This window comes from Euprymna scolopes, chromosome 46, assembly GCF_053919585.1.
Source record: "Euprymna scolopes isolate OS-2025 chromosome 46, ASM5391958v1, whole genome shotgun sequence".
Taxonomy (NCBI): domain Eukaryota; kingdom Metazoa; phylum Mollusca; class Cephalopoda; order Sepiida; family Sepiolidae; genus Euprymna; species Euprymna scolopes.
The window spans coordinates 362,300-382,171 of record NC_136527.1 but is presented as its reverse complement, the minus strand read 5'-3'; the positions used below and the strand labels follow the sequence as shown (position 1 = coordinate 382,171).

Sequence of the window (19,872 nt, the reverse complement as noted above, 5' to 3'; positions counted from 1 at the left end):
TGGCTGAAAAATGCGAAGCTCGTTGTTTGTTTACAAACAGGCGATTTGAGCACTATAAATGTGGTGGCGGGTGTCCATTTAAATAGACATTCCGACGAGTTATTTACGGGCGTCGCCCTCATGGTCGAGTGGAAGAACTGCCGACTGTCAACACAACGGTTCTAGGTTCAATCCTTGGCTAGGGAGCGATGCTAGTCTAGCGGCACTGATGAGTTGTGATACAACGAAACAGGACTGTATGTCGATGACTACAAATATATTTATGATTGTTACTATAATTATTTTTTAATACCTACAAACATTAGTGGTTTATCCTTTTGGGAATCATCAGTGCAGTGAGTTACGATTAATCAGCCAGAGAAGTGATCTCTTGACTCCATTAGCAAGGAACAAACCACATGGCCAACATTAACCGCAAGAAGTACAGTTGAAATTAACATTTATATAAATGTCTAGATGGCAAGTGATCTTATGATTATAACCTGATCTGCGCATGCAAGCTTAAATGACTGACTTGAATTTCAAGTTAGTGCTCAACACACACACACACACACATGGATGTGCAGGTACTATCGTTAATTATGACTCTAGCTCGTTCCCAGGCTAAGAAAGCATAATTTGAGCCACACTTGAACAAAGTTTACTGTGCATGGTCTAAATCCATGCGTGTGTTAGAATCACGTTTCTTCATTAAATAAAAATCTTTATAGGCTAGATGCCCTTTGTTGATGCTAACCCAGTGATGTAATGGGGACCAATAAAAATGAAACTTTTTTTTTTTTTTTTTGTTAGGTCTTTATCTATTTTATTAAATTTTATTTTTTGTTTTTGTTAGGTCTTTATCTATTTTATTAAATTTTATTTTTTTGGTAAGATTATCATGACTATTTTTTTAGTTCTAAGGTTTATCTTTGAAAGGAACGAACTTCTACCCCGCCCCCCACACACACACACCTATCTCCATCATCCCTTCACAGCTTAGATCCCCTCCACTTTATAATCATCTTAAAACATATTTCGAAAGCAAATAACATAACCTTCAACCTGTAAAGTAAAAACGGCAGCACCTTGGTAATGATATTAGCGTGATCTTGCAAGGACACCTAATGCTACTAGGAGATTGTGTATGCTTAATTTGGATGAAACTTAGAACTGCACGCCTGTGGAACTCTGTTCCATCTGCCTGCTTCCCACCTGACTACAACTTGGATGTCTTCAAGTCCAACGTAAACAAATTCCTAATGAACCTCCCTCTTAAGTAAACACTTCATCAAATCTCCACACTAACGTACTGTACTTGCAAATACCCTTATCCCTGAGTGGCTTCCGGGCCTTGATAAGTGGTGACCACCGTGTAAAAAAAAAAAATTCTATGAATGGTCAATTGGGAACAATGTACTGATGTAAGCCAAGGTAATGCAAAGACGATGCATTATTCCCCTCTTCCTCCTTTTGTTTTACCCCTCCTCCCTTTCAAATCATATATACGAGTATTTTGGGTGTCATAACATCACTTTCTTTTTTTCTTTTTTTATGAGGCTTTCTCTTGACTGGATCAAAGCTGGCTTAATGGTCCAGCTTGTCTGATGTCAGCACAATATTGAAGGCTTAATGGTCCAGCTTGTCTGATGTCAGCACAATATTGAAGGCTTAATGGTCCAGCTTGTCTGATGTCAGCACAATATTGAAGGCTTAATGGTCCAGCTTGTCTGATGTCAGCACAATATTGAAGGCTTAATGGTCCAGCTTGTCTGATGTCAGCACAATATTGAAGGCTTAATGGTCCAGCTTGTCTGATGTCAGCACAATATTGAAGGCTTAATGGTCCAGCTTGTCTGATGTCAGCACAATATTGAAGGCTTAATGGTCCAGCTTGTCTGATGTCAGCACAATATTGAAGGCTTAATGGTCCAGCTTGTCTGATGTCAGCACAATATTGAAGGCTTAATGGTCCAGCTTGTCTGATGTCAGCACAATATTGAAGGCTTAATGGTCCAGCTTGTCTGATGTCAGCACAATATTGAAGGCTTAATGGTCCAGCTTGTCTGATGTCAGCACAATATTGAAGGCTTAATGGTCCAGCTTGTCTGATGTCAGCACAATATTGAAGGCTGCCACGAATCTTCAATGTGTATTTTCTGTTCTTTCTTTGCCTATCAGCAAAGAAAACAAAACCTTGATGTGTTGTTTTTATGTAAGAAATGGACTGCTGTTCTTTGCGGCCAAAACCATCACTGTTTTTTGAGACACAGATTTTGTTCAAGTCGACCCGTTTTAACCTGCTCTTGTTTTCATCTCCAGTGTTTCCAAAAGTAGTTGAAACACGGCTCTCACTTGCACACCTACTTAAAACCAGTTTTCAACATTTTATATTTAGTAAATGCTAGCTGGCAGTCTGGCATTGCTCTGCCATACAATAAACTTTTCTTTCTTTTTTTTTTACACGGTGGTCACCACTTATCAAGGCCTGGAAGCCACTCAGGGATAAGGGTTATTGCAAATACATTACGTTAGTTTGGAGATTTGATGAAGTGTTTACTTAAGGGGGCGGTTCATTAGGAATTTGTTAACGTTGGACTTGAACACATCCAAGTTGCAGATTGTGTATGTAATATCACAGAATTAATCCTCTATTGAATATTACAAGGAATAATTTACCCGGTGGACTAATTTGCAAAAACATTTTTAAATGTCGTTTATCAAATGCCGTCTATGTTTACAATATCACATCGCTGATATTTGAGCTTAATGATGAATTTTTTTTTTTTTTTTTTTTTTTTTTTTTTTTTTTAACACGGTGATCACCACTTATCAAGGCCCGGAAGCCACTCAGGGATAAGGGTTATTGCAAGTACATTACGTTAGTGTGGAGATTTGATGAAGTGTTTACTTAAGGGGGCGGTTCATTAGGAATTTGTTAACATTGGACTTGAAGACATCCAAGTTGTAGTCCGGTGGGAAGCAGGCAGACGGAACAGAGTTCCACAGGCGTGCAGTTCTAAGAAAGAGGCTTTGTTCATGGAATCCGCGTTTTGATTTAGGCACAGATATAGAGTGGGGGAAATTTTTCACAGTGGATTCAGCTAGACGGGTGTTTTTCGTGAAAGATTGGCGAGGGGGGACCAGAGAATGGAGTTCAGACGAGCACCTGCCATGGAAATAACAATAAAACAAGGATAGGCTCGCAGTGTCTCTTCTGTGGGAGAGAGGTTGCAGGGTAGAGAAAAGGGCATCCCCCACTAAGCCACAAAGTCTATTTTGTACTCTGTCAAGGCAGGATAGACTGTTTTTAGCAGCTCCTGCCCAGATATGGCAACAGTATTCCATCCTTGGACGTACTTGGCTTTTATATAGATAGAGAATTGCATCAGTAGTGAGATATCTTCTGGAGCAGTAGAAGGATCCCACCATGTCCTGGAAAAGTCATTTTTGATTAATAGACAAACGAAGAAATGATTAGCGACGATTTTAAATGGTACCTTTATCGTAAATTGAATTCATTAATAAGAAAAAAGTTAAAATAAAATGGTGAGGTACACCCGGGCTTGAACAGGAGATCATTCGATCTGTAGGCGAATGCTCTACCACAAAGCTAGATCTCCAGATTATAATCAGTTTTTCTAAGAAATTTGTTAAAATTTTATTATCTCCCTTGCTGGTGTAATGTAAAATATTTTCCTGTAAAAATTAAGTGTATTTTTCAAATTTTGATATCAGATGAATTTCTATGCAAAACATATCTAAGAACACTGCCAGACACATAAATTAGGTTTGTGTGAAATTTGCAAAAGATAGGCTCAGCCATTTCGGAACCTATAAGGAAGGAACATGCACACACGCACACACACATACACACACGTGCACACACACACGCGCACACACACACACACACACAGCGACTTTTATATATTAGTAGAGATAGAGATATGTTTAATATCACCTCTTGATTGTCTTGACAAAACTTGGGTTACAATACTGGTGAAAAAAAAAAAGATATTGTAACTAACACTTTTAATACATCTAAAACTAAGCTTTTATTTTTATATCATCAACCCTCTGATCCCCATCTGGCATCAATTGAAATGAATGGCTCTCGTCTTGAGGAGGTCTCATGTTTTGACAAGCTTCTGGGATTGACATTTACTTCTGATTTTAAATGGAACACATACATCAAATTTGTTGCCAAGGCTGCTGGAAAAATGGTGGGATCCTTCTATCGATCTAGTAGATATCTCACTGCTGATGCAATTCTCTATCTATATAAGAGCCAGGTACGTCCAAGGGTGGAGTACTGTTGCCACATCTGGGCAGGAGCTGCTAGAAAGGACTTATCCTGCCTTGATAGAGTTCAAAATAGACTTTGTAGCCTCGTAGTAGATGTCCTTTTCTCTTCCTTGCAACCTCTTTCTCACAGAAGAGATGTTGCGAGTTTGTCTCTGCTTTATCATTTTCATGGAATTTTCAATCTATAGCCCCCCCCCCTGGCAAAACTTTCACAAGAAACACCCGTCTAGCAGAAAACACTATCACTAGTTTCCCCCCACTCTTTATCTGTGCCTAAACCTAAATGTAGATTCCATGAACAAAGCTTCTTTCTTAGAACTGCATGCCTATGGAATTGTCTTCCGTTTTCCTGCTTTCCAACTAACTACAATATGGTTGTCTTCAAGTCTAACGTAAACAAGTTTTTTATGAGCCGTTCCATATGTTAACAAATTTACCGAATCTCCATTACTAACGGTTACTATATTGTCCAATTTCTACTGTACACTCTTTAAACCTTATCCTCGAGTGGCCTCTTGGCCTTGATAAGTGATGATGCCTATGTAAAAAAATAAAAAAATGGACAAACCCCCAACGAATTACGATTCAAATTTCAGTTGCATCACGTAAACTGTTTGAATAATAATAATAATAAAAAAAGTTTTTTTCAACTGAAAATAAAAAGGCATTTTAGTACTGGAATCTGCTTGTTAAGCAAGTGAGGATCTGGGATTTTGTTTGGGGGTGGGGGTTAGGATGTGGATATTCACCTCTCTATCTCTTACATCACCCCCACCCCCCCTCACACAGCATTCTCTTAATCCTGCCTGAACCACAACTGCTGCTATTACTATTCCTACTTCTTCCTCTTATTACATCTACTGCTGCCATCACAAAATAATAAGACTGCCTTTTACCGCTTGGTCACTTTGTAAATGTCTTTGTTTTTTGCTTTGTCAAGATTTTTGCAAATAAACTTTTTGTTGAAAAAGTGAGAGGAAAAAAATGTTTTTGCCTCTTCCCCTCTTTTTTTTTTTTTTTAAATTATAAATGAGAATGTTTTCATAAACAGGAATTATCTTTGATTTTTCCACTTGGGGGAGCGTGTATTCAATATTGGCCAGATTGTGTATTGATGTACACCAAAAAGGCATGCGTAGGACTGTGTATTGTGTGCATGATATTTAATAATGTAGAAATTTTTTTTTTTATCATTTATTAATTAAAGCAAGAAATTAGAATCATTTTAAAAACAAATCAATTTTCATATCAAAAACATATTTGGACATTTTCTATTCACCAAAGCAATTTTGCTGATTTTTTATTTTAATTTTTTTTTTTTTTATGTCAACCATCATAATAAAAGCAAAAGTACTACATGGCATCAAGATGGAAATTCGATAAAATTGGTTTTAATGCAGCCCTTTTTTTTTTTCTTAGTTAAATGCTAGACATTTATTTTTTTTATTTAAAACGTAATGGCTAGAAATTGCTAGAAATCCTTAACCCCTTCCCCAACCATCTTCTCCTACCTTACCCCCCCCCCCTCATCTCCCAAACAACACCCTGAAATATCAGGTGTGCAAACGTTAAAAAGAAAGAAAAACCGTTTCTGTTGGTCATTGAATTCTGGTACAGAAGGATCCAGTTTTGTCACGGGCTGGTCTGAAAAGTGGTGAGCGGCTTCTTTTTAAGAAGGGTTATATGGGGGGTGGGGAACAGATTTTTTTTACAAACTTTTGTGGAGTTGGGTGCTATACTTTTATCTGAAGATGCGTGTCTAATGGTGAAAATGCTATTTATAACTTGAGCGTGATAGACCGACCAATTGACGTGGTTTCAAACTTAAGTGATGACTCGAACATCACCGACTTAAAAAAAAAAAAAATGAATTGAATGGTGAGTCAAATTTACGCGAAGAAGTTAAATGAGATTTAAAAAAAAATAATGGGATTTTGTGAAGATGATGAAATATAATATCGTGACAGATTTAATGGCGGTTGTTACAATGCAGTTGGCAATTTGAACGCAGCATTATATGGATGAAGCATGTATATCCCCCTCCCCCCTCCTATTTTCTGTTCTATTTGTTACGATAACACTTAATTCCTTCTTTGATTATTTAGTGGGCAAAGGAACTTTGCCCCACTCCTCCTTCTTCCTGTTACATTCATGTTTTTTTTTTTTTTTTTTTTTTTTTTTCAAATTTTGTTTATTTTTTTAAAGCTTGCAATGTAAATGTGGTGACCCTTCCACTTAGGGGAGGAGGAATGATTTTTGAATTTAAAAAAAAAAAAAAAAAAAAAAACTAACAAAAAAAAAAGTCCTGGCATTTCCCACTATTTTTTTTTTTTTTTGTTTTTTTTTTTGCTTTGTTTCCCATTTTTAGTCTAAGATTTTTTACATATATAAAAAAAAATTGACAAACAATTGGTCTGTTTGCTATTTTTTGAAATACATGCTTTTTCATTAAAAAAAAAAAAAAACAACACTTTTTTTAAATGTTGCCGTCACAATTTGACGTTCCCATTTTATTTTTTTGCTACGTTTCAAAAAGTTTTTGGCTATTTGATATTAGTCAAATATATATAAAAAAAATCTTTAAAAAAAATGAAATCCTTTGTATTTGTCTCGTATTTTGTCATAAAACACCAGCTGATTTGATTCCTTCGTTTTCTCCTTGTTCAAATTTCCTATGCTTTTTAACCTCCCCATCAGTATTGTAATTTTGACCTTAGCAGACATGACTGCAATCCCGTTCGAATATGCTTTGATGATTAATAACAAACTTGACCTGCTACACCACCATTTCCGCTGCATTCCTTTGTTGTAATTAGTAGATATCCTCCAAAATTTTCACTTTTATTTAGTATTTGTTTGGGTGAGTGGTGGGGTGTATATCTCTCTGTATATTGTCTGTTTCTATTTTTTGCTACAAGATAGTTATGGTATTTGCTATCCTGATCTTGTCAATTCCACGTCGTTACTACTGTAATTTATAACATTTTTTTTTTGTTTTTCACGTTCCATTCTTTTCCTCTTTCCCTCTATCGCTTCTTACATCACCTCTCCTGCTTACGTATTGTTTTTTTATTTTTTTTACCTCTCTTTTAAACGTTTCCTCATTTTGATTACTTTTAATAAGAATCTATACTCAATTAAAATCTACCTCTCTTTTAAACGTTTCCTCATTTTGATTACTTTTAATAAGAATCTATACTCAATTAAAATGTACCTCTCTTTTAAACGTTTCCTCATTTTGATTACTTTTAATAAGAATCTATACTCTATTAAAATGTACCAGATTGTCATTTCACATATAAAGAGTTTTCACAAGTTTCAAAAAATCTGTTGTATGAACCAAGCAGTTTTGAGCTTAAAACTTACATAATTTGTCTAAAAATTCCCTTTTCGACATGTTTAATTATGTTTTGCGGGATATGGTAGGTTTCTATTTGGTTCACGTGAGAATATGGTAGGTTTCTATTTGGTTCACGTGAGAATATGGTAGGTTTCTATTTGGTTCACGTGAGAATATGGTAGGTTTCTATTTGGTTCACGTGAGAATATGGTAGGTTTCTATTTGGTTCACGTGAGAATATGGTAGGTTTCTATTTGGTTCAGGTCAGAATATGGTAGGTTTCTATTTAGTTCACGTGAGAATATGGTAGGTTTCTATTTGGTTCACGTGAGAATATGGTAGGTTTCTATTTGGTTCACGTGAGAATATGGTAGGTTTCTATTTGGTTCACGTGAGAATATGGTAGGTTTCTATTTGGTTCACGTGAGAATATGGTAGGTTTTTATTTGGTTCACGTGAGAATATGGTAGGTTTCTATTTGGTTCACGTGAGAATATGGTAGGTTTCTATTTGGTTCACGTGAGAATATGGTAGGTTTCTATTTGGTTCACGTGAGAATATGGTAGGTTTCTATTTGGTTCACGTGAGAATATGGTAGGTTTCTATTTGCTTCACGTGAGAATATGGTAGGTTTCTATTTGGTTCACGTGAGAATATGGTAGGTTTCTATTTGGTTCACGTGAGAATATGGTAGGTTTCTATTTGGTTCACGTGAGAATATGGTAGGTTTCTATTTGCTTCACGTGAGAATATGGTAGGTTTCTATTTGCTTCACGTGAGAATATGGTAGGTTTCTATTTGCTTCACGTGAGAATATGGTAGGTTTCTATTTGCTTCACGTGAGAATATGGTAGGTTTCTATTTGCTTCACGTGAGAATATGGTAGGTTTCTATTTGCTTCAAGTTTTATAATGATTTTTGAATTGTCAGTCAACTATGATGTTTTGCTGTTTGTATTTTAGAGATTTTGCCTTCATAATCTACACAAATTTACTTGTTTTTTTTTCCCCTATAAAATTCACCTTTTTTATGCATAAATATTCCGTAAGAACTTGGGTTATATCTAATCCTTCCGTAGTGAGATAATTTGTTTCTGTCCCGGTCCAGTTGGATTTTCCCCACGTTAATCGAGTAAGGATTCTTGATAAAAACTGATTCATATTCAATAGTTAGAAAGTTTAATAGTATTTCTAGTTAACAACTGATGTTGATGCAAATATATATAAGTGAGAATGTGTGCGTGTGAAGACACTCCTCAACCTATATACTCAACAGATTTTTGATCTAAAGGCTTGAAATTTAGTATATAGGATATTCATGCATGTGGAAAATTTTTGAATCTGTTTTCATCTGGAAAAATGGCTGCTAAGGGGTCTAAATGGAAAAATTGATATATAGTCGTCGTTGGATTTTTATTCGTTTGCTAATTGTTTCACGAATACACATGCATGAATCGTTCACATGACACTCGTTACGTTAAAAATAAGTGTTTGAAAACACTTTTTAAACATTGTATCAAGCCAGCCTATTGCTTATTGTGCATGGCTCATTATCTTTAGGTTTTGGTTTCGATCTACGTCCAAATATTTTTTTATTTTTAAACTTACAAGAAGTTAACTGCTTAGATAAAACACAATACTTGTATGCACATGTCTCTGTTTCTTTCCGTTTTTCTTTTTTAATTTTTTAAGGAATTTAAAGCTATTAGTAAAATACTTTTTGCTTTTAACAAACCCTGTAGATGTTTACAGTAATTTAGTGTTTTGTTCTCGTGTGTCTTCTCTGCTATGGATCCAAGTTGGGATGCAGACCACTTTAAATTGCTCCTGATTAAGTTATGTGACTTTCATAAGAAAGATGAGAGTATTTGTCTCCTTCTACGCCTTTAAACCTCTACTCATAATCTCCAAATGGCAAAGTAAATGGAAATAATCTCTAGAGAAGGTGGCTCAGCATTTGTGCACTAGTACATTCTTGGTTTTCAGTTCGGACATTTAGTGAGTGCATAGCAGGGGTAGACAAGCGTACTTCAAGGGCAGAAAACTATTTTGTGTTTATAAGTTTCTTATATTTTAATTCAATAAATATACAACAAAAAAATACTCTTTGAAAAATTTTTAGAATTTTTGGCTTTGTTACAAAAAAAAATTTTTTTTTTTTTTTAATCGCTAATTTGTGTTAGAAAAACTATTTTGTGTTATAATTTTCTTAAATCTATTTAAAAAACAAACTGTGAGATTTTCGATTCGGTCCTGAAATTGAATTTGTTTGCCACTATTATGCACTCTCCAAATGTCACAATTGAAAACCAAAGAAGTTGTACCTTTGCACCCTGTCCACAAGTGTCGGTGGCTCAATATGACTTTCCGAGTATATAGTCTTGTATAACAATGAAATCAGTGAAGTCGGATATGGCTACTCGAGATTATGGAAATGAGATAACAAGTTTAGAGATTTTCATAGCGTCTCTCTTTTTCTGCCTCCTCTTCCTGCAACTTTTTTCTTTTAATCCGAACATGACTACCTTTAAATTTTTTTGTTTTTTTTCTTTCAAACTATAGCTGTTTTACAGTTCTGAATTTTTTGCATAAGGGCAGATTGTTTATATTACTTTTTTTGACCGAACTATCGTTCTAATCTTGAGTGTTATTTGTGCAACGTTTCGGTTGGTGTAGCTGTCGACCGTTGTCAAGCGTGTTGGTTGTTATCTTGGAAAAGAAAAAAGTTACTGGGCCCCATTTCGACAATAGAAGAGAGATGATCCTCTGTTGATCTTTATTAGAGTTGCCTCCCTTTATCAACCAATTTTTATTTCACACATACGAAACCACGGTTAAAAAACTGAACAACTCCAAGAATACAAAAATATATACAGAGCAGTAACTTTTCTCCTTTCTTTTCCAAGACAACAACCAACATGCTTGACGACGGTCAAAGGCTACACCGACAGAAACGTTGCACCAATAACACTCAAGACGAGAACAATAGTCCGATCAAAGCAAATAATATAAGGCTGTTTTATTATCTGTGATATTATCTGAATAGTATGAATTGGATTATTCTTGCATTTTAAAAAAAAAATTTTTCTTTAAATAGACATTAGACGATTTATTCATTTATATGCATTTTCTTTGTTTCCTTGTTAATGATAGCCTGGTTTCATTAAGTGTTTTAGGCTTTTAAACATTGTACACTTTCAGCCAAATTGGCCAGGCACAAGCTCACGTCTTGTTGGCTATTACTTTTGACACGTTTGCTTCTTTAAAATAATTTTTTATTGCATTTTATAATGTACACACATCCACACGAGAGGCTTTTTTCTTTTTTTTTTTTTTTTAACTCTGATATATTTTTACATACACCGCCGCTCCTATCAGTAGCCTCATCTTTCATCTGATTGGGTGAGAAAGGTTTAATATGCAATTTTTAAACATTTTTTCTTTCGATAAATTGCTTCTAAATTTGGCTTTTTGTAATTGATACCTCCAATTTGATTTCTTTTTCCTTTCTTGGTGGGTGGAGATCTATCATTTCCAGCCTGAATTTTTCTTGTTTCGATATGCACACAAATCTCTTTTTTTTTTTCTTTTTTTTTTTTTTTAAATTTTTTATTTTACGATGCTTATCCTGGAATATATTTATTTCTGTTTATAGTTCGAAGGACACAGCTCCGAGGAAAGTGCCACTCGAAAGATGTTAAAATTTGATTTTTAACTTTTTGTGTTCCTTATTAAAAAAAAAAAGAAAAAAAAAAGTGGATGCCAAGAACTTGCAATGCCTTCCTCTGGTGGTGATCAAGAACGTAAAACATTTTCTGGCTAGTAATCTGGTAGGGAAGTGGGTTAGGGTTAATCTGGTAGGGAAAGGGCTGAGGTTTTTAGATCTAAACAATATTTTGCTCAAGGTTTGATTTTTTTTTTTTTTCTTTTATGTTCTAAAGTTTTAGTCTCTCCTCTCTCCTTCTCTAATTGCTATTCTAGCAAGTGTACCGACAACCGACATCCCTTCTTCCCCCAACAATCTCTCCCGTCCCTGTCTCCCAACCCCAGTGTTTCCTCAGAAATTTGAATGTGATTTTCATCCTCCTAAAATCTCCTCTGTTCCTGGATGTCTTTTAGCTTTTTAGCCTTGTGTGTGTTCAGCTTGACAAATGAAGAATTGTGCTCCCAACTGCAGTAGGTCAGGATGATGTAGATGGATTTCAATTTGAGAGAAAAAAAAAAAAAATTGTTTCCTCTTTTCTTTCTCCGTCATATTGTTATTTATTTGAAAAAATTTTTTTTAATATATTTTTTTTAATTTGTTTTTTTATTTTTTTTTCCATTCTTCATCACTACTTTTTTATTTTTCCTTTTTAAATTTTTTTTTTTTCTTTTGTCATTTAATATCTGTCTATTACAGACACTCATTCTTTAATACAAAATTTTTCCATAGGTTAATTATTATTATTATTAACATTATTATTGTAAACATTATTATTATAAACATTATATGCTAATTATTATTATAAACATTATTATAGGCTAATTATTATTATAAACACTTATTCCCAAACATATTTAAAAAAATAAATAAAATAATAAAAATAACATCTCTGTTCAGGATTATTGGTGGTGGTGGTGGTAATGTTAGATAAAAATCAAACATTTTAATTAAAATATATTTTTATGGTATTAAATACGCAAATGGGGGTCGCTTCTGAATTTAATATTCCGAGAAACTTCCTTCTTGAAAGAGGTTGTCGGCTTAACCTGTGCTAGTTGAATGTCTTACTATAACCTGGGTTTTATCAAGCGAAGTACATTTTTATATATATATATAAAAAAAAAAGCACAAGTTTGATCTTGTTTGGGCAGAAAAATCCAACAAAAAATGTTTTGTAATGTTAGCAGTTTTAATATTTTTGTTCATCAAAGATGATCGACGAGTTGCTCGGTCATGATTGCTCTCCACGTGCTGGATCTTTTGTGTGAGAAAAATCTGAAACGATTTATCTGTATCCTGCTGAATATTTGTTCAACTGTAACTGCATCTGAGATTTCCTGTCTCTCACTGCTTTGGTTGACGGATTCATCCGGAAATCCGGTAACATTATCATGCCATCTTTGTGGGTTATCTTTTTTCTGCACCCTTCCACTATTCCTATCTGACATGTTGGATCAGCAGTCTTTCGGTTTGTGTTTTTGTAGGTTTTCCAAGTTAACGGGAAACCTCACTTAAGCACATTTTGCAAAAATTTCTATATTTCTTTCAATATTAAATCGGTTGAATGTGACTTTGTTGGCCAAACAAAACCCTTTATCGCTCAGCATCTTGCGATAAGAATGAAAACATACCTTCCCAGAATATTATATTGAGATAGGTTATGTCTTTGTATTCAGTGGTATTAATATGAATGCATGAACCCAGTGTTGGTTGACCAGCAAAGTAGACTTATGCAGTGAGACGCCCAATAATGACAGTTTGCAATCAAATCTGTTTGTGCTACTTTTAATAAAATGCAAAAAAAAAAAAAAAAAAATTCAGTTTAATTTGTTTTGTTTTTTTTTCTTTAAAAAATTTTATTGGCATAAGACCATGTCATTTATCATCCGTGATAAAATTGACTGGAATTTGAGTTTTTTATCTTTGGATGTGGAAGATTTCTGTTTAAGGATAGATTAAAAATTTGATGGGATTGAAACTCATGATAAACTTTTTTTCTTTAGAGAAAACAAGTGATTTTGGGTTTTCGTAGATAATTCTCAACAAAGTTTAGTCAAAACCTGATCTCAGAATTTTTACATTTCGATTTCTAACTCAATTTTGATCAAATAAGTATCTTAAAAGAGGAATCTTGACGCAATTTAGAAAATCTAATTGAGTATCATTAGTTTTGGCATTGAGCAACGTTGCAGTATTTGCAATTATTTAATGTCGAACCTGCATTTTTTTTTTTTTTCTTTGAAATAAAAATTGAGAAAGAATCAAATTGCTTCTGACATGTTGACATTGTCTAACAAAAATCTAATAAAATTATAGATAACTATATTTGGGGAATGGTGTGCTGGCAAAACCTTATTCTTTGACAAGTTAGACCCACAAATGATTTTTGCCTTATTTTTTTTGGATAACGGATGGCGAAAGAGAGGAAGCAAAGAGAAAAAAGAAAGGAAAAAAAAGACTGAGTGTGTCTGCTATGAGACGTGCTGAATTGTATCTTTCTAAGATTATTCATTTTTCTGGCATCTTCTGAAGGTTGTTTTGGATAGACCATGAAGCGCTCCTCAGTTACCATTTTAGATCTTGTCAGATTTTTTTTCTCTCTCTTCTAAATTTTAAATAGTTTTATTTGCTAATTTGGGGCAAAGATCTTATAACAAATTCAAGAAATTGGTGATCCACGTTTTTTTGGAAAGATGTGTTTTTATGAAGGTTTCCGCACCCACTGCCTTTACTATAATTATTATTAACTGCTACCACCACCACTCGTATTGCTACCACCATTGTTACTAGTCTGTGTGTATGCGTGTGTCACGTAGTGTTTTTTGGGCCCCGTCACCCTACTGCCCTGATTGTCACACCTTGCGGTCTGTTTCTGTCTGTCTCATGTAGGAGGGCGAAGGCATACAGGAACAGGAGGAGGACGAACACATGGAGTTTTGCCGTGTTTGCAAAGATGGTGGCGAGCTGCTATGTTGTGACATATGCCCATCCGCTTATCATATCCATTGTTTGAACCCACCATTAAAAGTTATACCAGATGGCGAGTGGCACTGTCCTCGATGTTCTGTAAGTTCTAGTTTTACTCATTCTTCTTCTTCTTCTTCTTCTTCTTCTTCTTCGTCTCTCTCTCTCTCTTTCTCTCTCTCTATATATTTTCTTTTTATATATAACCACTTGTTCACAAAAGTTGTGTAGTCTGTGTCTTTTGTTGTATACTTGTCATAACAACCTTGCTTGCTTCCTTTTTCTTGCTGCCACATGTTCTTCTGAAATTCTAAGAATTCTTCTAAGGTTCCATTCGGACTACTTTCGTATTTTTGTCTTGGATGGACAATATAATTTAACGCCTTCATAGATGGTCATACTAAAAACAAGTTCTAAAAAAAAAAAAAAATCTTCGTATTTATATATAACCATTTAACAAAATTGTAGTCTGTGCTGGTTTATTGGTACCGTAATGGCGCAGTTGAAAGAAATTTTTTTTTTCCTTATTTGGTTTAAGGACATAAATGAACCATAACACTTGACCATGTCAATATAATCTTTCATTCTAGCCAGAAAAATTTTAATCTAATAATTGAAACGCTTCAAAATCTCTACGTGGCCACAATTCACCTCTGAATGGAGTGATGTTGCCACATCTAGGCTGGTGCATCTACCACTAGTTTCGTCCTTTGACTTTAATGCTTCTAAAAAAACAAAAAAAAAACTCTGATAGGTCAAGCTTAAATCTGTCTCATCACTGCAATGCCATATTACTGTGTCTGTTTTGCAGTTACTCTTATGGAATGTGCACTGATGAACTGATAGCACTTGTGCCCCTTCAATGTACACTTTCGACTAACCCTACAAGCAGCAAAATCCCATCCCTTCACTGTTTAAGTCCTTAGTGACTAGAGGTAGTCAGGTAATCGTTTTTCCCTCAGACTGCTAGACTTTGGAATTCCCTGTACATTTTTTATTTCCCTGGCTGTACTAACTTAATAAAGTTTGAATTTAATGTAAAAAGACATCTTGCTGCTCTGCTCAACTCCTCATAGTCTCCTGTTAGACACAATCCCAAATAGTAACTGTTTACATTTTAAGTGGCAATATGCTGTGTTGGGGGAAGGGGGACACAGTGAACTTTCCAGATGATCCTCCACATTTATTAAAAGTTGTTGCATATTGATTTTGAAGCTTTTCAAACTGAATTTTAAATTTCTGACTTGAATGAAAGATTTATTGACCAAAATCATGTGATTCCTTTTTGCTCTTAAAATAAAAACTTTTTATTTGACCACACCGTTACTATATATTGATGAACCTTTTTTGTCGTGTTCATGTTTGCTTGCTCCTTTTTAGCTTTTCCTGTTTTGTCGTCTTTTTGTGAACGTGAAACTCTGCTGCGATTACTAATGCTTTTCTTACCATACTTTTGCCACCATGAAATGTGTGCTTGCCAGTTGCCGCTTCTCATCACCATTTACCCTCACTTTGACATTCTGTAACCCTAACCCCATTCATTGCTGCAGGGGGGGTGGCACAGTTTTTTCTTTATATCTCCAGCCAACCGCACAACCAACTATGCTGCGGTCAGTTTTTTGGCCAACAGAAACGTTTTTTTTTTTTTTTAATTTAAAATAACATTCAAAATGTTTAATATTTCAGCCAAAACTTATTCAAACACTGAAAAAAAAAAAAAAAGTCCTCTCCCAATTTTTTATTTTTTCTTACCCCCTGTCCTCTCCTAAAAATCCTGGTCCAAAAATTATCCGTTATTTTTTTATTTTGTGTATTGTCTTATTTTGACTGCTTTTGTTTAATATTTATTTTTTTTCAGCTGTTAATGTTATTTCTAAATCATTTTCTTTTGTCCACAGTCAAATGATATTTTTATTCTTTTGCTAATTGTTTTAATCAATTTCATGTTTTATTTTTAAGAATGTTGAAAAGGTTCATGAGAAACAGGTTAGTTTACATCTCCACAATTTGGATAGTTTTTTGTGTGTGTGTGTGCGTGTGTGTGTGTGTGTGTGTGTGTGTTTTATTCTTCTACCCATCCATCCCTTAAAGAAAAGAAAAATCCCATTTTATTTCATTCCCTTGATCTTTTTTTTGTGATCCATTGGCTCAACATCTTCAAATAAATTGTCAGTTGTACAAAAACAAAAGTAATAATAAATTAAAAAGAAAAATACCTCCACCCTTAAAGTTTTAAGAAAATATCTATAAAAAAAAAAAAAAAAGGACCTAATAATTCTGCAACTAAGGTGCGTTTATTTCCATTCTGTTCAAATGTACAAATAATAAAATGAAATGGCTTTTCTCTGACATTCTGCATAAAATAAACTTTATTCGTTGTAAACAATTGTTTTCTTCTGATTATATTTTAGAAATAGTTGATCTGTTCGCTTTTAAAGCATAAATACAATTGTGCTATATATATATATATATATATATATATATATATATATATATAAAATGTGGCAATCCAATGGGTCACCCATTGTGCTCGAGTTAGTGAGTTTGTAAGATCATTTATAAATAATTACAAAATCTAAAAATAGTCCTTTTTTTCCTTTGTTATACACCTACCTCTCTGTCTTCAAGTACAAATGAAATAGAATTACTACTAGTGATGATATTCCCTTTTCTTTATAATAGACTGTTCCAATCTCTCCTTTTTATCATAGCATTAAGAAATCGTGTCGAAAGCGAGAATGATAAATATTGTATGAGGCGAGCTAAACAAAATAGTATCTTGGTTTTTATATTTCGCTAGCTGTGCCTAATTTGTATAGCTCGTGATTTGTTAATATTATTTTCATTTAAATTTTGAAAAAATGTGAAAACCACAAAGATATTAAAAAGAAATCCTTAAAATTAAAGATAACTACTTTTGAAGTCTGCTGACCTTAACTTTTTTGGACACCTCAGGGTCCTTTGTCATCCTATGCAAAAAAGGGGTCGACCAATCGAATTACGTGGCTCTGGTGCTATGTTGGTGTGCTAAAAATAACTCTGATACCGTTTAGACTGTCAAAGGGGTTGCAATGGCACTGTTCTAAGTATAACTCCTGTCGCAAAGTTCAGACTTGCGTGGCAACGTTGTCGGAGTGGGGTTGGGTCGTCAACACTACACTTCAAAAGTATTACGACCTGTATGAATTACAATGTCCCATTGAGGACCATCACTGCTTTTTTACATTCAAAGCGAAGCCGGCAGTTCAAACTCCAAAATTTCATTTGACTACCAAGGCCAGAAAGTCTCGAATTTTTGGTTCGAACACACTATATATATATACATTGCAAATTTAGTAATTAAAATTAATGTTTCTTTGTAGAGAAGCCAATCATTTTATTTTCGTTTCTGCTGTCAGGTAGTTACACATGTATATTTACTAGCAATAATTATCCAGACTTAATGAACTTTGTTTCGTTAACAAGTCATTATTTATATCCAAACATCTTTTAATATATAAAAATAAGTTAGTTAGACTTCTAAAATCTATATTGCAATGCATTTAATAAATATTTGATGCTAACTAGCCTTTGTTTTATTTCCTCTCTCTCATCCTTATTACTTCAAAATGTTTTAAAGTTTAGTTTCTTTTTAAAAATAATTATTCTGGATAGGAATAATGCTAAACTGGAGACATTTTTTTCCTTTATGCCCTTAATAGTAAAGGAAAAAAGTTTTGCAATTTCATAATCTATTTCATTTGTTCCTATTTTAATTTTTTGTTTTGTTTACATATATCTTATCAGTAATTTCTATTTTATGCAACAAATGTAGATTGTTGTCTTGAATGACATTACTTACAAATAGATTTGCTATGATGTAAGTGACGACATTACTTAATTCTTACAAATAAATTTGCTATGATGTAAGTGACGACCTTGCTTATTAATTCTTACAAATAAATTTGCAATGATGTAAGTGACGACATTGCTTATTAATTCTTACAAATAGATTTGCTATGATGTTAGTGACGACATTGCTTATTCTTACAAATAGATTTGCTATGATGTGACAACATTGCTTATTAATTCTTACAAATAAATTTGCTATGATGTAAGTGACGATATTGCTTATTAATTCTTACAAATAAATTTGCTATGATGTGACGACATTGCTTATTAATTCTTACAAATAAATTTGCTATGATGTAAGTGACGGCATTGCTTATTAATTCTTACAAATAAATTTGCTATGATGTAAGTGACGACATTGCTTATTAATTCTTATAAATAAATTTGCTATGATGTAAGTGACGGCATTGCTTATTAATTCTTACAAATAAATTTGCTATGATGTAAGTGACGACATTGCTTATTAATTCTTACAAATAAATTTGCTATGATGTGACGACATTGCTTATTAATTCTTACAAATAAATTTGCTATGATGTAAGTGACGACATTGCTTATTAATTCTTACAAATAAATTTGCTATGATGTGACGACATTGCTTATTAATTCTTACAAATAAATTTGCTATGATGTAAGTGACGGCATTGCTTATTAATTCTTACAAATAAATTTGCTATGATGTAAGTGACGACATTGCTTATTAATTCTTACAAATAAATTTGCTATGATGTAAGTGACGGCATTGCTTATTAATTCTTACAAATTTGCTATGATGTAAATAACGACATTGCTTATTCTTACAAATAGATTTGCTATGATGTGACGACATTGCTTATTAATTCTTACAAATAGATTTGCTATGATGTTAGTGACGACATTGCTTATTAATTCTTACAAATAAATTTGCTATGATGTAAGTGACGACCTTGCTTATTAATTCTTACAAATAAATTTGCTATGATGTTACGACATTGCTTATTAATTCTTACAAATAAATTTGCTATTATGTAAGTGACGACCTTGCTTATTAATTCTTACAAATAGATTTGCTATGATATAAGTGACGACATTGCTTATTAATTCTTACAAATGGATTTGCTATGATATAAGTGATGACCTTGTTTATTAATTCTAACAAATAAATTTGCTATGTGACGACATTGCTTATTAATTCTTACAAATAGATTTGCTATGTGACGACATTGCTTATTAATTCTTACAAATAGATTTGCTATGTGACGACATTGCTTATTAATTCTTACAAATAGATTTGCTATGTGACGACATTGATTATTAATTCTTACAAATAGATTTGCTATGTGACGACATTGATTATTAATTCTTACATAGCAAATCTATTTGTAAGTGACTGATTCTCATTCATAGATGCTCCATTGTAATTTTTTCTTGCTCATCTAACCAACTTACATCTATTATATAAATGGTAATGTGTGTAGGTTTGTATGCTTGTTAAAAACTTTTGTCATGCGCATTGTACAGTCACCAATGCAGTATCATAAGATAGAGCAATCTCTCAGACAAAAAAGATTGGAAAGAAATATTGTCCTTTATTTTGTTTTAAAAAATACTGTTTTGTTTGAAGGATTGAAAGTAGATAAAAATCTTGCTTTAGATGTAATTTGCAAACCAAAATCGTTGATACGATGTTTTCTTTTAAATAGCTAAAT

General features: G+C 33.5%; 1 protein-coding gene across 41 annotated transcripts in view; it reads left to right on the top strand.

Annotated features, from left to right (window-relative positions):
• The window catches only part of LOC145270472 (ATP-dependent chromatin remodeler CHD4-like), a 251,553-nt gene that overhangs the window by 81,109 nt on the left and 150,572 nt on the right, over positions 1-19,872 (top strand). For 29 of the 41 annotated variants that reach the window (XR_013865378.1, XR_013865376.1, XR_013865377.1 and 26 more), the window contains 2 exons: positions 14,219-14,395; positions 16,253-16,279. Coding sequence is in view for 37 of the 41 variants with exons in the window: in XM_080126104.1 (XP_079982230.1) it covers positions 14,219-14,395; positions 16,253-16,279 (204 nt within the window). In the remaining 4 variants the exon portion in view is untranslated. The remainder of the gene's footprint in view (positions 1-14,218; positions 14,396-16,252; positions 16,280-19,872) is intronic. The other 12 variants (XM_080126123.1, XM_080126121.1, XM_080126118.1 and 9 more) reach the window with 2 other exon arrangements.